The sequence below is a fragment of the Sapajus apella genome, unplaced genomic scaffold, assembly GCF_009761245.1.
Source record: "Sapajus apella isolate SASKATOON/1434 unplaced genomic scaffold, GSC_monkey_1.0 scaffold129, whole genome shotgun sequence".
Taxonomy (NCBI): domain Eukaryota; kingdom Metazoa; phylum Chordata; class Mammalia; order Primates; family Cebidae; genus Sapajus; species Sapajus apella.
The window spans coordinates 961,819-975,376 of NW_022437069.1; the positions used below are offsets into that span (position 1 = coordinate 961,819).

At 51.8% G+C, this 13,558-nt stretch overlaps 1 protein-coding gene across 1 annotated transcript in view; it reads right to left on the reverse strand.

Annotated features, from left to right (window-relative positions):
- Positions 1-13,558, reverse strand: part of ACAN (aggrecan) — a 63,054-nt gene that overhangs the window by 2,517 nt on the left and 46,979 nt on the right. The window contains exons 12-16 of the mRNA XM_032262489.1: positions 12,815-12,928; positions 5,062-5,175; positions 1,553-1,711; positions 1,011-1,093; positions 93-237 (exon numbers count right to left, since the gene is read on the reverse strand). Of these exons, the coding sequence (XP_032118380.1) occupies positions 93-237; positions 1,011-1,093; positions 1,553-1,711; positions 5,062-5,175; positions 12,815-12,928 (615 nt within the window). The remainder of the gene's footprint in view (positions 1-92; positions 238-1,010; positions 1,094-1,552; positions 1,712-5,061; positions 5,176-12,814; positions 12,929-13,558) is intronic.

Sequence of the window (13,558 nt, forward strand, 5' to 3'; positions counted from 1 at the left end):
AAGGAAGTCACCCCAGACCACAGAGCAAGAGCCTCACCTGTAGCTGGAGGTCTCGACCCTATCCTCGCCGGACCCCTCCCGGCCCAGCGTACCTGTGCCCTTTTTACACGTGAAGGGCAGGTGGTAATTGCAGGGAACGTCATTCCACTCGCCCTTCTCGTGCCAGATCATCACCACGCAGTCCTCTCCGGCGGCAAAGAAATTATCAGGTTGGTTGGGGCGCCAGTTCTCAAATTGCTGTGGGTGGAAGTGGGGAAGGAGTAAGGAGGGGGCAGCGCAGGGCGGGGTGGCCTGACCTCCACCGTCCTCCCCATGGAGTCTCTTTGTTGCCTCCTTTCTCGTTTAGCCCAACTTCAGGCTCATCTGATAGCTACACAGAGGCTGCTAGAAGTCTGCTCTGGGCTGTTCTAGGGGCTGTGGAACCTGGGGTCCTCTAGGGAATCGGTCACACAGCCTGGCTTGGGTCCTTCTCAGGAGCTCAGAACCCCCAAGACTCACAGGCCCTGTTCATGCGCTGATTCCTCTCCTCTTATCCAGAAGGGCCAACCAGGGCTGACCACAAAAGGCTGCCTTGCTTGGATAGGGATGGATGGCAGAAACGCAGCTCCTAAGCCCTCCCAAAGCTCATCCTTCCAGCCTTGCTTCAGGACAAAGAGAAGCAAGGCTAGCATCTATGTTGCTTTCTGTCTGTCTTCTTGAGTACACTTGGGTCCAATGTAGGCAAGAAACCTCGCTAAAGCTTCCATCTATTCCTCATGGTGGTGGCTTTTACTCCTTCGTCTCCTTCCTCGCTCCATCCCTTGCCTCATGCCGTCATTAGCGCAATCTGTCCAGCTCCAGGCTGGGCTCCAGAGGCGGCGATGGAGGAGACACAATCTCTGCCCGCAGGGCTCCTGGTCCCGCGGCTGCTCAGTGAGTGTCTGCATGGGGTTTGAACGCCTCTCTCTCCGGGGGTCTTCATCCCTCTTCCTCTCCTCTGGGCCGCGAGCTGGGCCTGTAGCAGAACTCACCATGGGGTGTCCATCTGACCAGCGGAAGTCCCCTTCAATGGTCCTGTCATTCAGGCCGATCCACTGGTAGTCTTGCGCATTGTCTGGGGAAAGGGTGAGGGTGTCAGGCCTCATGCTGGCTATCCCGAGGGTGTCTTATAAACCTGAGCTCATGGAGGCAGAGGGGATGGAGGAGGAGGGAGGGAGGTGGGTGGGCTCCTAGGAGCAAGCCACCTGCTTCTCAGGTCCTTACAAGGGTCTCGGCACGGGCGTGTTTACAGTGCACTTTGCACCACCTCTCCAAGCTGGCATGGACAGGTGACAGCCACAGCTTAGTCTTGGGCTGATTCTGGCTGGCAGTGGGCTGCCTTGGTTGTAACCAAATCTGCGGGCCCCAAAGGCTGTCGTCTCTTGGGGAGCTCAGACTGCGGGAACACTGTCCCCCTCCCCCAGGTCCCTGTCCTGCAGTCTCACTAGGCCCAAGTCTGCTGCCTTCTGAAAGGTGAGGCCCTTTGCCTCACCGCCACTCTTCTCTCGGGCCCCAGAGGCCCCGCTGCACTCACTGTTGACAAAGTCCTGCTCCTCGGGGGTGACGATGCTGCTCAGGTGTGACTGCTGCTCCCGACACCGGCGCTCCGCATCCACCCAGGTCTCTCGGTCCGGGAAGTGGCGGTAACAGTGGCTCTGGTACTTGGTCCAGCCCTCCTCACATACCTCCTGGTCTGCAACACAGGTCAGGGGCTTGAAGGGAGGGGCAGAGGCCACTAGGGGATGGCGAATGCTGCCAGTCTTATGGCATGGGTTCCTGCATTCACCCCACCTTCAATGCTGTGCCCTCAAGGGAAGGGAGAGACCCAGCTGGAGGGGCTTCCAGCTGGCAACCGGTCTGGCCCCTGGGAGCCTCTGCACATGCTTCTACTCTGGAAAATGCCAGGGGCCTTTCCTTCCCTGATGCCACGCCCTCCCCCCTCGCCCTCTCCAAGGATGCCTGCTCTGGTGGGCCGGCAGAAATCAGCAGGCCAGGTAAAAAGAGGTGGGAAGGTGGGAGGTCTTGAGATTTAAGGCAAAACATGGTTCTGAGTCTCTGAGGGGCTCCAGGGAGAGGGGGAGTGGGGAGAGGAGCTGTGGAAAATGTGTGGGGGCAGTGGGAGCTGGCAGCCCTGGGGCACGGAGCGGAGCTGGCAGCTTCCTTCCTGCAGAACCTCGGGTGGGGACAGAGCAGCAGAAATAAGTCGGCTTAGGGCCCAGAGAAGGCTCAGCGCTCTAAGGCCATCGATCAGAGATGGCTTCAGTTGAGCACACTGTGTCTGCCTCTTGGGGTTCAGATAACCCACTGGGGGTCTGGGATCCAGGGGCCCTGGCTTTTTATTTTATTTTAGTGGTGAATGGGAAGGGGGAGGAGTGTCTCTCCTCACAAACCTAAGTTTGTAATGGATTCTCAGTCTGGAGAAGGAGCTGGCTTGGAGTTCCTGGACAGGCTGGGGGACAGGGAGAACCGTGCTGAGCCGGCTCACTCAGCTTTGAGGGTGCTCATTCTCAGTCTCCTCCCAACTGCGCTGTCAGTGAATCATGCTGATAGGTTTTTTTTTTTTTTTTTTGAGATGGAGTCTCGCTCTTGTTATCCAGGCTGGAGTGCAATGGCGCAATCTCGGCTCACCGCAACCTCCGCCTCCTGGGTTCAGGCAATTCTCCTGCCTCAGCCTCCTGAGTAGCTGGGACTACAGGCATGAGCCACCATGCCCAGCTAATTTTTTGTATTTTTAGTGGAGACGGGGTTTCACCATGTTGACCAGGATGGTCTCGATCTCTTGACCTCGTGATCCACCCGCCTCGGCCTCCCAAAGTGCTGGGATTACAGGCTTGAGCCACCGCGCCCGGCCGCTGATAGGTTTAAACTGGCCCTGGTGGAAGCCTTTACAAGTCAGGAACTGGCAGATGCTACGAGCACGGCTCCCTTTTCCCCTGGGAGAGCCGGTTGTTAAACATCTGTCAGCACAGCGTGGGACAGAGTGGATTCCAAGCCCCCCTCTCCCTTCTTCCCCTGGGGCCTCCCAGGTGGAGGGCCACAAACCCCTCAAGCTACATGGTGGCTTCCCTGATTGGGTGCCACCACAGTCTGGCTGTCCTGGAATGGCAGGACCAGTACCCGAGGGGAAGGAGTCTTAGGCTGAAGGGCCAGACACTTGGCCAAGTGGAGGAGAGACAGGTGGGGACCGTGGAGGGAGAGCAGAGGGGGAGGTCAGCAGCTGGAGGAGACAGAGCAGAGCTGTAGGAGGCACTGTGGAAGAGGCCTCTGGTCCCTCTGCTACGAATGCCTTCCCCGGGGGTGAGGCCGCAGTCTGGAAAGAGGGAAGAGGCCTCGGAGGTAGCTCAGCACTCTGAAGAGCCCAGAGATATCATCTTAGGGTTGACTTGGGGGTCAGTTTTTGGCCCCTTCGGTGGCTGAGGGCTGAGCTGGGCAGGCAGAGCTGGAGGTGCAGCTTCTCTGGGAGGTGGGCATGGGAGGGCGGAGCTGTGCAGGCTGGAAGTTCTTAGGAAACAGAAACAATTCCAGGGAGGCTGGAAGAGGCAGCAGGACAGAACTGAGGCAGGAGGCACTGTGGAGTGCGGAGGACTCGGGAGTAGAACGGAGAGATGCAGCCCTGCTTAGCTGGGTGCCCAGGTCCAGGGCTGGGTGGCTCTGGCACCATCTCTCCGCTTCAACAGTGTACAGAGCCCTAGGAGGGCCCTGCCTCCTGTCCAGCAGAGCCCACTCTTCCAGTCTGGAAGCAAACAGCTGTTGTCGGCACGGAAGCTTCAGACTCTCCTACCCTGTGGCGAATGTTTTAGCATCCTAGGGAGAAAACCCTTGTAGTCTCTGGTTCCACCCCAGCCAAGGCCCCATATACCAATTTCTTGGGGTGTTGGGGTGAGGATGGAGAGTGGGAGGCTGCAAAGGAGTAGGAATGTCCAGGCCTTTTTTTTTTTTTTTTTTTTCCCAGAAGCTCCTCCACCAGTCTGTAACCTTGGCAGTGCCTCAAAGGAATATGCGACCCAAAACTACCTCCCCATGCTGCTTAGGACCAAAGGGAGACTTCCAGGAGTTTCAGCTGCTTTCTGGAAGTTTCTGGGTATCCAACTTGAGAGTTCATTGAAAAGGGTTTTAAGCCCCTGCACACTTCCAGTTCTGTCTGGGCCATTGTGACAAGCATCCAAAGGTCCCATCTCCCCTTTTCTGAGTCGGGAAACTCCCGAGAACCAGGAGGCTGGTGGGGAGAGTGGGAAGCACCAAAGGTGAGACAGCCGAGGCTTCAGTCTGGCCCTGGGAGGGTTCCTGGCGCACAGCTTCTTTTGGCAGAACTGGTGGCCCTGCCTAGGTGCAGAAATGGAGAGGCTGGCAAGGCTCAAGAGAGGAAACTCAGCTCCTTCTCCTTGTAACAGTTCTGTTCTCTTCGCCTTGCGCAAGGGAGGGAGAAAAGAAGCATAGGCTGGATGGCATAGCCATGGCAGCTGTCACAGGAGTGAGGAGAGGAAGGTGACATGCAGCAGTCCTTGCTCATGCATGACTTGAGCATGCTGGTGACATGGGATATCTCGGGCAGACCAACCACAGCTCTCGCCCCAGGAGAAGAGAAAGGCTGCTTGGCCAGAGTGGCACAGTGGCTCCCAGGGCCATGGAGGAACCGCAAAGGTCCCATGGCCCTGACCACACAGAGAAGATCTGTGGCTGTCATCTGGAATGAAAACCAATGACTCCCACCCCATAGCTTCCTTCCAGACAAGTGCCCCAAATCGGCCCTGTACTCTTTGTCTGAGCCATACACCAACCTCGGTGGTGGCATCAGTAGGTCTGGAAGCCCTGGAGAAGGTCAGATCAGCCAGTGCTCCAGAAAAGGGTTTTCAAGGAGAAGGGCAAGAAGAAGAATGGGAATCAGTGGGGCAGACTTTTCAGTTGTGGCCCCTGAAATGGCTGTCCAGATGGACCTCGGGGGCCCCAGCCAGGGCCTGGAGCCTGTGGTTAGGAGGGAAAGGTGAGGGAGGAGTGGGGGGGTGCAGCGGTTAGTAACATTAGCTGAAGCCGAGACGGCCGTACCGATCTCACACAGGTCCCCTCCGTAGCTGGGAAGGCATAAGCATGTGAAAGAGTCGATGGCATCCAGGCAGGTGGCTCCATTCAGACAAGGGCTTGGGAGGCACTCATCAATGTCTGCAAGAAACCAAGGGCCACATTAGGACTCCTGCCGGCGACTCCAGCCTCACAAGCCCTGTGGCCTCCTTCTGAGTGGCCAGTCCTGCTGCTCTGCAGAGCCCTGGGAGGGAACTGGCTGGTTTTCCTAAGAACTGCTGCTGCTGCTGCTGCTGCCCCCATCTTGGAGTGCTGAAGCAAAGATCCAGACAAGGGTTTTCTTGGGCGTGTGTGATTCCTGATTGGTAAACTTGGAGCATCGGAGCCAGATTCTCTGGTGGGTTGGAGAGACCTAATATGTCTAAAGCCACATGCCTTTTGTGACAGAGAGCATAGTGTTCTTCCAAGATGTCTCCTCTTTGAATATTTCAAGACACCATGGATTCTGAACTGAAGAAAACTGAAGTCACGTTCTTGAAGCTTGGTTAACGGTCTTTCTTTTTCTGGCTTCCTTTGTAATTATGACCCAGAGAAAGAGGGCAAGGCTGTGTGGGGCTAGAATGAATGACCTCGAAGAGGTCTGAAGAGTGTAGATCCATATGAAAATGGCAGCACGGAATGTCTGCAGAGACCCACCGACTTCTTGGGCTGCAGACCCCTTCTTTGTCTTCAGTAAATAAGATTTTAGAATATTTTGTAAAAATGAAGCCTGCATCTTTCTCTCGGGAGAGGGATGGACACCTTGTCCAACATTTCCCCATATAATCTCCTTTCAGCTTAAGGCCCCAGAAGGTGGCTATCTCCAGGGAGACCCAGTTTCTAGAGGGATTCCATCCTGGCCAGTGGCAGACAAGTGTTTGGAGCTACAGAGGTGCTTAGCAAGTGGCCACACAACAGCGCTGGCACAAGCCTGGGATACAGATCCCCATCCTCTGCTTCTTTTCAGATAGACTCTTCTTCTCTTCGGTTCTTGTGGTCCTAAGATAGCCTTTCTGATCAAACTTCTTTGTGGTACTTGAATTGGTAAGTCATTGGCCATTGCCTCAAATTTTCATGAATTAGCCAAGGTGAGAACTGAATCTCCCCATCTGGGTTTTCTGCATCTTGCTGAGAAACCAGAAGTCCTGGGGGATCTCTTCTGCTTTCTTTGTATTCGAACGTTTCTGCTGTTTTTTTTTCTCCCCACTTGATTTCTTCCCTTGGTAACATGAAAAATGGATTATGAAGCTCCTCTTACCAGGAGATCAGTAAAATTCTGCAGCGAGTGGGTTCCATTGGCGGTGGGGCACCATGGCATGTGGTTTGAAGATACTAAGCCTCAGTATGTGCAGCCGTGTCCACACAACCTTCCAGATCCAACGACGTGTCCGCAAGTGGGCTCTGCAGGGCAGCGAAGCCCCGTGGTGGGAATAGCATCTCAGAGTCCTACACAAGTGCCAGGACTTAGTTCTTGCCGCCCGTAAGAGCAGACCAGGCCTTTAAGCCAACCCTCTGATGAGATGGTAAAGGCACTTTCCTCTGAGTCCTTACACCAGTGCATAGCAGACATCTTCTAGGCCACAGCTGGATTTGTGCAACAGGCGGCCTGAAAATCCCTTGCTTTCAGGCATCTTGCTCAACCCGTGAGGCACCTGCTCTCCAGTTGTCGGGCCACGACGTTCTTCAACTTCATGGACCAAAACCAACAGTCCCAAGTTGGAACTGTTCCAAGCAAACCCCAAATGCATGGAGGAACAGACTGCAATCCCATCATGCACTTGGCTGACTCCCAGCATGCCCCAGGATTCCCAGCAGCAGCAGTAGCAGCAATAGGTCAGGCCAGTCGCGAGGCGGAAGCTGGGGGCAGCTCTCCTGCACGTTCCCTTTTGTCCATTAGCATCATTATGGGAGATGGGAAGCACTGGGCAAGGGGAATTAAGCAAATGTAGGTGCTAAAGCAGTTGTACAGAGCAGGGAACAGGAGTGGCCTCTGCGGAGAAGAGCTAAACATCAGCCCTGGGGCCTCTGGCTGCCCATTCGGGAAAGGGCGGGAAAGGAAAGAGGCCCCAGTGGAGGTCAGGCTGGGGGGCATCCAGTTGTCCCAGAGACTGATCTCCTAAAACCTGCTCCCAGGCTGCCGCGGCGGGAGTGAGGGGTACTGTTGCTTTCTTTCTGTTTGGCCAGGGCACAAAATCTGAGAAGGCTGTGGGGCTTGAAGGAACCAATTCCAGGGCTCAGAAGCTTTTTTTCCAGGGCCCCGGATTTACAGATCAGGAGGGAAAGAAGGGCCACAATCCTGAAAAACAGAAAACCTGTGGTTGCCGTCGGGGCAGTTTGGAGAGGCTGAGTCAGCATCTTCAGCAGTGGGCAGAAGGCCAGGTGTCCGTGTGGGGCTTTCTTATTAGCTCTTTTGGCCTATGGTGCCTCATCTCCTCTTGCTCTGGCTGGAAGAGCCATTCTGGCCCTGCATGTCCCATCTCTTTCTGAGAGGGGCAATTAGGACAGCTCGTGGCTTCCGGAACTGATAGAGGAGTTGGGCTGGACCCTGCTGTGAATGCAGAGTGAGGGATCCGGATAAGGAGCTTGCCAGTGAAGGGAGGGAAGGGCTTTGGGCAATGGACAGGCTTCATAGAGAAAGACAGGAAAGGGACGAAACCAATAACTGTCAAGACCCTCCTGTGAGCCACGTGCTGACTCACACACACGTTATCCTTCCAATGGCCAGGTGGCAAGACATCACTACGCCATTTATAGGTGAGAAAACACGTGAATTCTTTAACATGTTTGAGATGTAAAAAAGAAACAGTAAAAGAAAGAAAGAGAGAACAAACAGAAAACAGGTGAATTGGATTGCCCAACCTGGGTGTTGGGGAGACAGAATGGAAGAGATGGAGGAGTCAGGAAATGAGACGGGAAGTTGGGCCTCTGCCCCACGGGGAGGGGGAGAGACACGAGTCCTGGACTCCCAGCACCTCCTCACCATTGCTGCTACAGCCACCCAGGGCTCACCCATCATCACTGAGCAGAGACTCTGGGGAGCATCAGGACTCTCAGGGTCCTCTTCCTACTACTATAACCAAAAGGGCCGGTTTGTTCCTGAACAAGGCCCTTCAGCAATATCTCTAACTTGGGAGGGAAAATAACTGCGAGCCCCTGGTAAAGGCTAGGGGAGTAGAGATACTTGCAGATCACCACGTGATTGTCTGAATTGGAGACCTCAGGCCTCCTCCTTGAATAGATCTCGTCCAGCTTTTGCCTAGGTCAGAGCCCAGGACCTCCGAGTGAGTGACAGCTTATTTGCTCATAAAAAAATACTGAATGAAGAGGTACACAGGTGCTTTCACTCAAATGATACTTGACTAAAAGGGTTGCCACTCATAAAGACGACAATATGAATAGAACTCCTCAAGTTGTCCGGTGCTCACTTGTGCAGCTGTATGAAGTGACTCTGGACATAACTTTCCTGGGCAAGGATGGGGGAAACCTCTCAAGAAATACAGAGAAAATTTCTCAACTCAGTGGATACTCTGCATGCTGCAGAGACCTGGGATCAAACAAGATGAACAGACCTGAGTAGATACACGGACTTTCTGGTTCAGCCTTTTACACAAATGAGAGAAGGATTATAAAGTGTATTTACCAGCCCTAATTTGCTTTTAAGATAAAATAATTGAATTAAAAAGTATGCTGTCATTATTTGTACCATTTCAAATCTTTTGTATTTTAAAGGTTGATCTTGAATGTAACTTTAATATCTTGCTTCTTCTTCTTCTTTTTTTTTTTTTTTTGAGATAGGGTCTCACTGTCACCCAGGCTGGAGTACAGTGGCACAACCATAGCTCACTGCAGTCTTGACTTCCTGGGTTCAAGCGGTCCCCGCACCTTAGCTTCCCAAGTAGCTGGGTCTACAAGCATTCGCCACCATGGCCAGCTAATTTTTTTTTTTTTTTGAGTCAGAGTTTCGCTCTTGTTGCCCAGGCTGGAGTGCAATGGTGCAATCTCGGCTCACCGCAACCTCTGCCTCCTGGGTTCAGGCAATTCTCCTGCCTCAGCCTCCTGAGTAGCTGGGATTACAGGCACGCGCCACCATGCCCAGCTAATTTTTTTTTGTATTTTTAGTAGAGATGGGGTTTCACCGTCTCTTGACCTCGTGATCCACCTGCCTCGGCCTCCCAAAGTGCTGGGATTACAGGCGTGGGCCACCGCACCCGGCTATTTTTTAAAAAAAATTTTGAACAGATGGGATCCCACTGTGTTGCCCAGCCTGGTCTTGAATTCCTGAGCTCAAGCGATCCTCCTGCCTAGGCCTCCCAAAGTTCTGGGATTACAGGTGTGCACCAAAATATCCTGTTTCTTAAATCAATTAGTTGCCTGTTAAAATCCACCCGGAAACTTTTTGGTTAAATCAAGAAGGTATACTTTGTATTTTCACTTGCAACCCTGCATTTTCATTTGCTTTGAAAACATTTCTTTCCCAGGGATAGAGGTTTGGCTGACATTCAAACATCTCTCCTAGAGGAAGAGGGAGGGTAAGGTCATAGATCAGAGCTTCAAACCCAGAAAGTGAAAAACAGCAGTAAGATAGGAAGGAGACTGATTAAGTTTAAGGTCATGTCTGCCTAACAGAGGAGATAAGTCCATACAGCACCCGTGATGACTGGAAATCGGATGTCAGATCTGATTAGAACGGTATTTTCCAACCTTGGCTGGCACATTAGAATTACTGGAGTAGTTTTTAAAGATTCTTATTTAAAGATTTTTTAAAAAATACCAATGCTGAAGTTCTTCTTTAGACCAACTGGATCAGACTTAGAGTGGGGCCCAGGCATGATGCTTTTTGAAAGCACCCCAGGTGATTCTAAGCTGCAGCAAGGATAGGAACCTCAGAGTCTGAAGCCTAATTCCCATGGGTGCTATCAGTAATGGCAGTGGGCAAAGACGCTGCTTTTTTGAAGTGGGTCAGAACAGGATCACAGAAAGGCTGTCCCTACAGCAGAATGGTTAGGTCCCACTGTCACCTGCTTCTAATTGCTAAAGAATCTGAGTATTCATTAAACATATGTTGACTTTTTTTTTTTTTTAACAGAGATGGGGTTTCACTATGTTTCCCAGGCTGGTCTTGAACTCCTGAGCTCAAGTGATCCGCCCACTTCAGCCTTCCAAAGTGCTGAGATTACAGGTGTGAGCCACGACATTCAACGTAGATCTTAATTTTGAAGTAAATTAACTGATTGATAACTGAGAAGTTATCAATAACTTATAATAACTTATCGAGAACTTATTTACGGAAGACTGACTACACAAGATGACAGTAATTGTCATTTTTTTTTTTTTAAGGACTAAATACAGCTTCTGACCCCCTTTACCAGGTGGAAGTTTTCCCTGAGGATTCAAATATTGCTGTGGGAATCATGCTGCATTTTGCTCCCTGTGCCCTTGAGAATACTGATCCATGGTCTTTTTAACAATCTGTGGTTCCTGGTTCTGGTGCAAGACAGTGGTGGGTCAGCCGTGGAGACTGGCCACTATCTGCAGTCTTTCTGGAAGCACTTGAACCTCGAGCTAAATTGAACAGGAGGGACCTGGGACTCCAGGGTACGATCATGGGAAAAGAGACCCAGGTTTTGTGCTGGGCTGATCCCTACCACTCACTCTTTGGAGATGCTAAAACTTCTCTCAGCCAGTAGAGTGACAGATGGGGAAAGGGAAGCAATTTTATTAAATGTCTCTTCTGATCAGATGCTGTACATGGGTGATCTCAACCCTCACAGCAGCGGTTCTCAGCCCTAGCTGCACATGGGAGTCACCTGGGAGTTGACAAAACCCCAATGCCAAGGCCACAGAACCACTTCAATCGCCATCTGTGGGTGTAGATCTCAGGCATCGTAATTTTTCAAAGCTGAGAACCACGACCACTGATTCCTGTTTATAAATGAGGGAAATGAAGGCTGGGCTGTAAGTCTTGAATCTGACCACCCTGGCTTCCTCAGCTCCTCTCCACTCTGGCTCCCCTGCAGAAGAGCTTCAGTTTTTTTGAGACCAGCAACTGGTTGTTATGTTCAAGAGGGAGTTTCTTATTTAGCTGAGTGTGTCAAACAAGTGAATTAAGACCTTTATTCTTGATTCGATCCACTTACTCAGAGTTAGGCAACTTACTTAACTCCTCTGTGTTCCAGTCTTAAATGGAGATAGTTACCAAACTGATTACAGAGCCGTCTGGGGAGAAATCGTGGGAACAAAAGCCCTTTGGAAATAAACATGATCACAGAAAGGCTGTCCCTACAGCAAAATGGTTAGAGCCCACTGCCACTTCCTTCTAATTTCAGGGCTGCCAAGAACATAAGCCTTACTTTGACTTCTGATGCCAGTGTCAGATTTTTGCCTCAAGTACCAGATTGAGAAGGATTTGCTAAGAGTGGAGTCACCCATCAGGGGTGAGTGATGGTGGGGTGCAGCTACAGACCCTTGGGTCACTATGGCCCAGTGGAAATGCTGTCCCCTTCTGCAGTAAGCCCGGGACCTTTCCAGGATATCCCACCCCGTCTGTCCTTGGAGCCTACACGCTGGGGAAAGAGCGAATGAATGTTTACCCAAATGCCTGTTTATATACGTACATATATAGTGACTGCATAAGTACCAAGTTTAAAGCATGTTTATATTATATGATATATAATGACATAATCATGCATTAATTTGCATATATATTAATATATATAAACACAGAATTCTTCTCTGTCTTTGATGTAAAGGCTAGTGAAGGATAATTGCCCAGCGTGGTTTACCTGGAAGTGGTTGTTCTTTCTCCGGGATTCATTTTTTCAATTTTGAACATGTCCTAGGAGTGACGCCTTTTATGAAAGACCCTAGGTCTCTGATTCTTGACTTAGGAGGGAGGCAAGGGATAAGGGCACCGGGGCAGTGGAGAACTAACTAAAAAACATGAGCTTGGTGGTAACCGGGCATTTCTTTCCTCCAGGGTGGTGATGTTAATAAGATGAAATATCCTTATGGCCACAGGCCTCCCATGTGTCTTTGGAACAACAGGTAGATTCTAACCATCTCCCTCGGGGGTCCACCTCAGATCAAAGGGTCCCCAGGCTCTCAACCCATCCCACATGCTTCACCCATGGCTAAGGACAAATAGGCTCACGGTGGGTGCCTGGGCAGGTGCACTGCTGGGTCAGCTGCCCTACAGCCACGGATCCCTGTGCTGGGTGACTAACGCTGTGTCATTTCCTTCAGAGGAAGAAGGGGACCCAAACCCCACCCACACCCAAGCATGGAAGCAACTTTGTGGGGTTCGCTCTGCATGATACAAGACAGCCTCACTTAGAGACTCCTTGCCAGGAGCGGCGAGGTGTGACCCGCTGTATTTAATACTCACCCCACGCTCAATATGTCTTTGAAATCTCAAGCTTTATCTCCAAAATTCAAGCACACTTTTCATTCTACTCATATAATAGTCATTGGCTTGATATAAAAACACTCACCAGCTTAATTACTTGACTCTTTTCTCCTAAACCTAGACATTCAAGAAAGATGAGCCATGTCTGTCCTGTGGCTTCTGCCCCTGATATGTCATGGTGCAGCGCCTTCCCAGCCTGAGAAGCCTGAGCCTCTGTGGACCTTGTTACCTCCTCCCGCCTGGGGGCCCTCTGGGGCCTGAAGGCGTGTGTCCGGGGCCTGAAGGCGTGTGTCCAGCACCTCCACCCTAACTCCCCACGGCCAGTGAGAGCCTTACCTATGTTGCAGTGCTTGCCAGTGTAGCCAGGGGGGCACAGGCATATGACGTGTCCCTCTGTCTCCTCGCAGGTCCCAGCGCCACAGGGCTCCTCCGCACAGGACCTGGTGGGGGCTGCAACCCCCAGGGGAAAGGTTGAGCATCACGAACTTGGTCACCTGGCTACCATGGCCTCCAAGACCTCAAAGTTGGGGCATGAGGTCCCTGAAGTCCACGAGGCTGGCTTTGGGTCAGCACTTTTCTGGGGCCTCTGTCCCTCCTGGGCACCTGACCCACAGCATCAAGGGGAGCTCTCCAGCTGTGAAAGCTCTCTCAGCGCAAAGGAAGGTACAAAGGATCCCAGGTCAAAAAACAAAGGAGAATCAGCTACTAGTACCCACTGCCCGGTGCTTAGGGTTATGTCATGGTGAGACAAGCATGATCGTACAGGAACCCCTTTGTACGGGGATGGGGTTGGGGGTGCAGAATCTAGAGCCAGATAGCCAAAATGTCACTTCATAGTTTCTTCAATTGTCCAGGTTTTTGTTTTGTTTTGTTTTTGAGACGGAGTCTTCCTCTGTCACCAGGCTGGAGTGCAGTGGCATGGATCTCAGCTCACTGCAACCTCCGACTCCCGGGTTCAAGTGACTCCCCGGCCTCAGCCTCCTGAGTAGCTGGGACTACAGACATGCTACTGCCCAGCTAACTTTTTCATATTTTAGTAGAGACAGGGTTTCATCATGTTGGCCAGGATGGTCTCGATCT